The sequence below is a fragment of the Osmerus mordax genome, chromosome 16 (assembly GCF_038355195.1).
Source record: "Osmerus mordax isolate fOsmMor3 chromosome 16, fOsmMor3.pri, whole genome shotgun sequence".
Lineage (NCBI taxonomy): Eukaryota > Metazoa > Chordata > Actinopteri > Osmeriformes > Osmeridae > Osmerus > Osmerus mordax.
Window position 1 is genome coordinate 5,493,820 of NC_090065.1, and position 8,591 is coordinate 5,502,410.

An 8,591-nucleotide genomic window follows, 5' to 3' on the forward strand; every position below is an offset into this window, starting at 1 on the left:
CAGAAGCAGTAAGCAGATCACTAGTCAATCTCTCAACACCAGAACCCCTCTCTGCTACTGCCACGCCTAGAGGAAAGAACCCGAGTGTGTAGTCTCTCCTCTCTCTTTTGGGATTCAGCAACCAAATACAAACGGGAACATGCTTCACCCTGTGGTAAGTCTTAATCCAATGTCCTCAAATGACAATGGCATCCCCTGGGTCACATGGGGGACGTTCAGGTTGGCATGTGAGAGGCCTGAATTTGGACTCGGGCACTTGCGCCGGTGCTGTGACTCATCCAAACTGACATTCATTCTTGGAGAACCTAGGGTTGTCGTCAGGAGCCAGGGAACAGCCCCCCCCCCCCAGCAGTGCAGCAGCTGATCTGTTAACAACTGTAAACACCATGAAGGCCTACGTGTCAGAATGATAGCTAGCTAGCGAACACGGGTGGTGTAGCAGACAGGCACAATGCTCCATGGACCTTACTGTGCAAACTGTATTCGCTTGCACGTGTGTATGTGTGTGTGTGTGTGTGTGTGTGTTATCTAACCATGAGGGAGTCCTTCACAGATGGGCTATGTCGTTGTGTTCTGGACAGCAAGCAGCAGTTCGTTCACCCTAGAGAGAGTGAGTGTGTGTGTTTGTGTGTGTCCAATCTGTCTGAGTAGAGTCAGCCTGTCTGTTGAAATATGGATGCGGGGCCCCTGTTAGCTCTGCTGGGGAGTGCTTGTGCTGCTGTGGAGAGGCTGATGTAGTTGAAGTGACATGGAGGAGGCGAGACAGAGGAGTAATTGGTGCTCATACCTGGCTGCTGTGTGGCGCCTGCCTCTGCTGGGTCTGTCAGAGGGAGGGGGGTCTAGGTGGGGGCGGGGGGGGGGGGGGGGGGAACGGGGGGGGGGGGATTGAGGGAGGAGATAGGGAGGAGGTGGGCATTGAGGTGAGACAAGACATCTAGGTTGCAGAGTGTTGTTTGCGTGTGTGTCTGTGTGTGCATGTCTGTGTGTGTGTGGGGGGGTGGGCGTGCGTTTGGGCTGAAGGCAGGTGTTCTGGAACGGAGCTGTACGATCATTAGTGCTGGACGCAGGCGGGCCACAGTCAGGACCTACAGGCGGTGGAAGTTATCTCTGTGCTGGAGCCCTCCCCTCGTGAGTCCATAACTCACCCTTCTAGAACACCATACTGCTAGTTGGCAGCTGGGTTTGTAAGAAAGTTCTAGGAGTGTGCGCTCGTATTCCCCCCACCCCCCCCCACCCCCATCTCCCTCTTCATGGGATGAGGGGTTCTGCTGTCAAGAACCTGGTTCTTCGGGGAGCTGATTTGGAGAGCTTTGTTCTGGTGTTCTGATTTCCAGCCAAGCAGCCAGTAATTGGTGTACATGTGTGTGTAAGCCTGTGTGTGTGTGCAATGCCACATGTGTGTATCCGTAACCCGTTGTTTTATAAAAGAATAATGACCTGAACCCGACGGACGGTGCAAGTCGGTGACTTCACAAAGATGGCCCTCCCTCCCTCCACAGCAGAAGACAGTGAGGTCTTCCCCTCTGCAGCACAGCGCTCCCTCTCCTCCTCCACAGCAGAAGACAGCGAGGTCTTCCCCTCTGCAGCACAGCGCTCCCTCTCCTCCTCCACAGCAGAAGACAGTGAGGTCTTCCCCTCTGCAGCACAGCGCTCCCTCTCCTCCTCCACAGCAGAAGACAGTGAGGTCTTCCCCTCTGCAGCACAGCGCTCCCTCTCCTCCTCCACAGCAGAAGACAGCGAGGTCTTCCCCTCTGCAGCACAGCGCTCCCTCTCCTCCTCCACAGCAGAAGACAGCGAGGTCTTCCCCTCTGCAGCACAGCGCTCCCTCTCCTCCTCCACAGCAGAAGACAGTGAGGTCTTCCCCTCTGCAGCACAGCGCTCCCTCTCCTCCTCCACAGCAGAAGACAGCGAGGTCTTCCCCTCTGCAGCACAGCGCTCCCTCTCCTCCTCCACAGCAGAAGACAGTGAGGTCTTCCCCTCTGCAGCACAGCGCTCCCTCTCCTCCTCCACAGCAGAAGACAGCGAGGTCTTCCCCTCTGCAGCACAGCGCTCCCTCTCCTCCTCCACAGCAGAAGACAGCGAGGTCTTCCCCTCTGCAGCACAGCGCTCCCTCTCCTCCCTCCACAGCAGAAGACAGCGAGGTCTTCCCCTCTGCAGCACAGCGCTCCCTCTCTTCCTCCACAGTCCAAGTGAAACACTGAGAGGCTCCCTTCCAGTGCCTCCAGTTTGGGGGTCTCTCCATCAGCCCCCCCTAGGTTAATATTACCAATCAATCTCCGTCACGCCGGGCTCATCGACTCCCCGTTGATAAAGCGCTGATAGTGCCACAGCCTGACAGATGATGTACAGCCCACTGTCTCCCAAAGCAGATTGGATTTTCAGGCTTGCTGATTTGGTGAGAGATTGAGTGTGACCCACACACACACACACACACATACTCCACACACACACTCATCCTCTGCTCCCCCAGTCGAGCTTTTAAAGGAGGCCTTGGGGATAGGGGGCGTCCTTTATTCTTGAAGCACAGATTGTCTGTCACCCCATGAGGTAAAGTATCTATACATAGACAGGCACAATACACACACTAACACGCACACACACGTCTTTGTCCTTGCACTGTCTTGCTGAGTGACAGCATCCTTGTCCCTGCATCTCTAATCAGCAGATTGATTTGTGATTTTCTTTCATTCTTCTGATTTCATCCCTCTATGCTCCCTGAGGCTTGTGGTACCTCACAGCACAATCATGGCTGGCCTAATCCAGCCATATACAAACAATGGGGATGTTTGTGGGCCATTGCAAAGCATAGCAGCAGCTGCTGGCTCATGAGTCACCCAGCCCTCCATCCCTCCATCCATCAGTCCATATATTGACTCATTTGTTTATCTGTCCTATCGCCCAACCCCAATTCCGGCCTACTCAGTAGATCTACAGTAGCCTATAGCTTTCCTTCCTTTCCTTTTCATTTATATGTGGACAACATACAGTTTCTAAGTCCCCACCTTTACCATCACAGGCCACCTTCAAGACAAACCCCAATCCACGTTCCACACGACCAGTGCCAATTGACAAACCAACAATGGTCATGTGATGTTTTTATGGAATCCTATACTGAGCCTTCCAAAAACAAAAACAACTGGATTTACTGAGATTTATCTCCTCTGCTTAGTCCATCTCCCGTCCTCTCAGAGGAAAACACCATTTGGGATTAACAATTTATTAAATCTTGTGTGAAACACGTCCATCATGATAATAATTCCAGGGATTCTATTCGAAGACAAATCAGTGATGCAAATGCTTTCCTTTCTACTTCAAAACTATTTATTCGGCATAGCCAAAATCCATAAAGATGATTGGACAGGGGAGTGTGTACATCAACATGCACTCTACCCAATCCTGTAAACCCAACTCTGTGATTGGTAAAGGTATGGCTTATTTGTTGTCACCAGTCAGAATGAAACTGTATGATGTCAACAGGACTGTTGTTAAACACCCTGATCTCACTGGATTCCCTGGTCCCTGAATAAAATGGATCAACATGTAACAGGAATGCTACTAGTCTGTAGACAGACCGTTTCCATCTCATAGTGTAACATACCTTAGGGACGAAAACTAAAATGAATGGTGAAAGCTTTATATTGCACCAGGATAGGCCGACTGGGATTGTGATCATTGTCACACCTTAAGTTTCACATCTATAAAGTGAGTTTGACATCATAGAGGCTTCCAAGGCATTGAACAGCAACATAATGAAGCACTGGGACAAAAAATAACTAATGACTCATTTAATATAAAATAATTTTATTCAAACTCATTTGAAATTAGGAGCACTGTACAGGTCACAATATAATCCATCTTCATTTGAGTAAGAAAACAAGACACTAGTGCTTCATAGTCCAGAACTGCATTTCATCATGGATCATCACGTCAAATTTAAAACACAGTATATTTGAGGATTATCTCATGTAACTCCATTCATACACTTGTTTTTCTGAGGTGCACTACCACTGATGAAAAAAGCAAAGATTTTGGGTACAGATATTAAAAGAACATTTCCTAGAAATAACATTTCCTGTAATTCAACATCTTACTTTAGGCCTGGGATTATCCATTTTAGAACTGAAATAATCTATACAAGCACAACAAGTAATTTCACATCCTGTAAACCTTCTTCAGCAAACATTCTTTATAATGGAATATGATATTTAATAATAACCTGGTCAGTGTCTTATGGGAATACATAATGACTTCCACATTATCCCAAAAAATATGTTTTTAACCAAAAGTGTTGACAAAAAGTAACTAAAAGAAATCGATTTAGTCTTTGGTAGCTATGCGGTTACACTGCTAGCAAATTTACTGTGGACAAATCTTGGCGGCAGGGCTGTGTTCAAGACGGAACAACTTCATGAGCTGCAGCTAAACACTGTACAAAGAAATAGCATAAGTGTCATGTTTAGAGACGCAAATGATGCTATACATAATACATTTCTATCTGAGGGCTCCATAAAGTTGTGCCTGTCTGAATGTCAGTCTGGGGAAGGAAGGTGGTTCTTGGTTACTTGTGTTTGAGCACCTGGCTGGAGTGGGTATGGACAGCTTCTACAAAGGCTCCCACACTCTCAGGGTCCATGTCTGGGTACAGGCCATGGCCCAGGTTAGCGATGTAGCCCCTGGTGCCAAAGCCTTCAACCATCTTCTTCACTATCTCTGATATACGCTCCTGTCCACAGACAGAGAGAGGACGAGAGAGAGTGAGAAACAGAGCAAGCAAGATATAAAAAGGATGCAAATGAGCTTCCCCTCCAACCAGTCTCTTAACATGTTGTACATGAGTGTTGGATGAAGACAATATTGTGTTGGATAACAGTCACAAGTCTCACCTTAGAGGCATAGAGAGCACATGGGTCCATGTTCCCCTGGAGACTGACCTTTCCTCCAGTTCGCTCCCTGAAAACACACACACAAACACACACACACACACACACACACACACACGGTTGTTAACATGACGGTCAAACAACAGGGTACCAAGACAGAATATACAGTTGACTGTTGACCTAACACTGTTCCCTACAAATAAAGAGAGAGAAAATGACTCATGACATAACTAGCACGTTTCCAAATATTGGCTTTCCCCCTCACTTTCTACAGCCTGGAGTAATGATGAACACTATTCTATGAACAGGGGTCAGTAACCATCGATCGCCCATCTGATCTGCACACATGCTCTGGGTGAGACCCCAAAACCAATGACCATCAGTTATGGTTAGCTTGACGGATTACTTTGGCGTGCGTGTGTTGTGTGTGTGTACCGTGCAGAGCGTGGGTCAATGGTCCAGTCCAGGCCAACCACATCATAGTGAGACTCAGAGAGGTCCTCCAGACCATAGTGGCCATCCTTTGCAAACACAATCTAGGACAGGGCAGAAGAGGAAAGGGGTCAGAGTCGGACTCCTACCAGCAGGAGAAACTAGCATGTAATATATTTGGTCCTTTCGCGCCATCTGTTGATGGAACATGGAATAACACTACGGTACTTTATGAAAGGCCTGTTGTTTTGTGTACGTGTGTGGGTGTGTTTGGGTACATCTCTGAATGTCTATGGATGTGGAAGACAGTGTTTGTCGGTGCACTGACCATGGGTATGTCCTGTCCAGTCTCCTTGAGTTGGTCCTTGACCTTGCGGGCGATGTCTCGGAGGTAGGGCAGGGAGAACTCCTTAAACTCTACTGGCCCCAGACAGCCTGCGTGGGATTCAAACACCTGGAGGGCCTGAGGACACAGAGGGAGGGGGTCACGTGATATCAACAGGATAAATAACGGGCCCGTAACGCAGGCCTACATAGTATTGCATCCGTTGTGGCGCTTGTGTAGCAAAGCTCTCATATCTTTGAACTCACTGTCATTCTAAACTCATTCACCCAGGATGCATTGCATTACCTGCGCCCCCGCTGCCACCTGCCCCAGCAGGTACTTCACAATGACGTCGGTGAGCATGCGCAGCAGTTTGTGGCTGGCTTCCGGGTGGCGGTAGAGCCAACGCTTGGCCTTGGAGTGGGTGGTGGAGCCCCCGCCCTCGATCATGTAGGCCATCAAGGTCCACTAGAACAGGATTGGGTTTGGGGTGGGGGGTAGGGTTAGGTTTACTACTAACGGCAAAGAAGAGAGGGAGGCTAAGAGAGAGAGCAACATATGACAGAGCATGTGTAGTGCGTGCAGCTCGACGACAGAGCATGTGCAGCTCGACGTCAGAGCATGTGTAGTGCGTGCAGCTCGACGACAGAGCATGTGCAGCTCGACGTCAGAGCATGTGTAGTGCGTGCAGCTCGACGACAGAGCATGTGCAGCTCGACGTCAGAGCATGTGTAGCGTGAGCGTAGCCGAGTCATCTCACCGGTGCTCCAGTGAACCCTATGAGGGGCACCTTGCCCTCTAGCCTGTGGCGTGTCAACGTGATGGCCTTGAAGACATAGCCCAGCGCGGTGTGGACGTCCACCTGGGGATTCAGGAGCTGCAGGTCCTCTGGCTCCTTCAGGGGTTCGGGGAACGTGGGACCCTTTCCTGGAAGCATCTGAACCTCCATGCCCAGAGCCTGGGGAGAGGAGGATGGAGGGGAGACATGGACAGAGAGAGACAGAAGTAGACAGGGGTGTAATTATGGAGTGATGAGGTGGGTTACTGGAGCACTTTCAGCGACACACAGAGACATCTTGTTGGAAAATGAAATGCCATAAAAACCTCACCTGTGGGATGACCAGAATGTCAGAGAAGATAATGGCTGCATCAAACGGGAATCTTCTTAGTGGCTGTGGAAGGAGTATGGGAGATGTTAGTGGTGTTTTCAAAGCAAACATGCGTTCTAGAGTGTGTTCTAGAGTGTTCCAGCGGTTAAGACTTTCAACGTTCTAGAAGTACATTGTTCTAAGTGTTCTTCACCTGGAGTGTGAGCTCACAGCAGGCCTCAGGTGACCGGCATGTCTCAAAGAAGTCCTTCCCTGCTCTGGCCTCCCGGAACTCTGGCCACACAGGAGGAAAACACCATGTCAAATCCAGCAACACATTAAAACAATCACAAAGCATCATTCCAGAGATTAATGTGAGGAAAACGCCACAATGCTAGTCAATGCTACAATGGCAAAATATGTTTTGACCATGGCGATTTTGGCATAAGTTCCTTGCTCCAAAAGTTGCTTATCCCAATATATAATACATGTCCCCCCCACCACCCAGAAATCCACCTGGTAAGTAGCGTCCAGCCTGTCTCATGCACCACACAGGCACATGCTGGACTTCCTCTCCACGTGTCGCCCGCAGGAACGCATCGTTCTGCAGCTGGGGGAAGTCTGTAGGCCTGCAGAGGAGGCAGGTCACACAGGTTGTGTTCACTTGTGGCCTAAACCACAGTGAAGCTGGAGAATGTGTGAACTGACATTCAGACGGAACCAAAACGTGCACAAACTGATTAATGGAATAAATACTAAGATCTAGATTAGACTGATTGGTTACTGAATTAGTTGATTCATAGATGAATACATTAATTGCACTGTAGCCTTCATCATATGCATGATTCATACATACCACACATCATCTTCCAACTAACAATGGTTCCTCACAATGAGTCAGGCAATTCTAATCAGACAGAGCTGCTGTATCACTCTCGACACTCACAGGAGAGGGTCCGAGGAGGAGAGGTGATTTTACAAGATAAGTCTGCTCTGTTATCAGCCCCCAACAGAGAAATAACGGTTGTGCAAAGCTAATGTGTGTCTGCCGCGTTGTGTCGCCATCGTTGTACAACCAGATCAGGTACTATGCAATAAAAAAAACCTGAGTCTTAACGTGCAATCCTTTCTAATCGACAATTAAATACAAAATCTTCCACAGGACAGTCCATCACTCGTATTGTTGTTGAAGTTGTCCCGTCTCACAATGACTTGACAACCAATTCGAAATACTATTGAACACAGTCGCATGCATTAAAGCGATGCATGAAACGTTTCGGGGGGAAAAACTGGTTGGGAGAAAACGGATAGAGGTAACTCACATCTGACTTCGGATTAGTTTAAATTACGTTAGGTTACATACGTATTGAAAAGAAAAACGGAGCAAAACTGTTAATAGTGTTTTGGTCTGTCCACAACACAAACTGGTTGTTGCTAGAAATTACCTGGCTGCTAGCTAACAACCCAATGCAGTCATATGGCAGATATTATAAAACCTATCTACTGTACGGTGTATGCTACAAACGGTTGCGTTAGCTTGCTAACACATCTCGAAGGTTGAAATGGTTTCTAGCTTAATTGCAACATGTACAAAATAGATGATAGCTAAAAATGAAGTAGCTACTTACATTATTAGATCGTTCTTGCTCATGGTGAAGTTTATTACTGTAGACCGTGAGATGCTGTTTGCGTTGTCAGATACACTTTGCTGCTTTACGTTATAAAAGCTGACAATTCTGTCACGCCCCTGTGCTTACAGGGCGCGGCCATCTTGACCTAGTCATATGACCGATGCTGAACTAGTCATCGTCCTTTGAAGTTCCACAGGATTTCTTACCGCAAAGCGATTGGGGGATTGCAAGAAAT

The 8,591-nt window shown here is 48.3% G+C and overlaps 1 protein-coding gene across 2 annotated transcripts; it reads right to left on the minus strand.

The window, feature by feature from the left end:
• Nucleotides 1-3,784: 3,784 nt before the first annotated feature.
• Nucleotides 3,785-8,430, minus strand: urod (uroporphyrinogen decarboxylase). 2 transcript variants are annotated; one of them, XM_067253307.1, is made up of 11 exons: nt 8,354-8,430; nt 7,242-7,354; nt 6,940-7,019; nt 6,747-6,809; nt 6,398-6,595; nt 5,944-6,105; nt 5,641-5,775; nt 5,316-5,416; nt 4,884-4,950; nt 4,577-4,723; nt 3,785-4,426 (listed from the first exon to the last, which is right to left on the minus strand). In XM_067253307.1, exons 1-11 carry the CDS (start codon nt 8,374-8,376, stop codon nt 4,391-4,393), a joined length of 1,125 nt encoding a protein of 374 aa, XP_067109408.1. In that variant the 5' UTR covers nt 8,377-8,430; the 3' UTR covers nt 3,785-4,390. The 2 variants fall into 2 exon arrangements, with proteins under 2 accessions (XP_067109408.1, XP_067109409.1); XM_067253308.1 differs by having other exon boundaries at nt 4,563-4,723.
• Nucleotides 8,431-8,591: the final 161 nt, after the last annotated feature.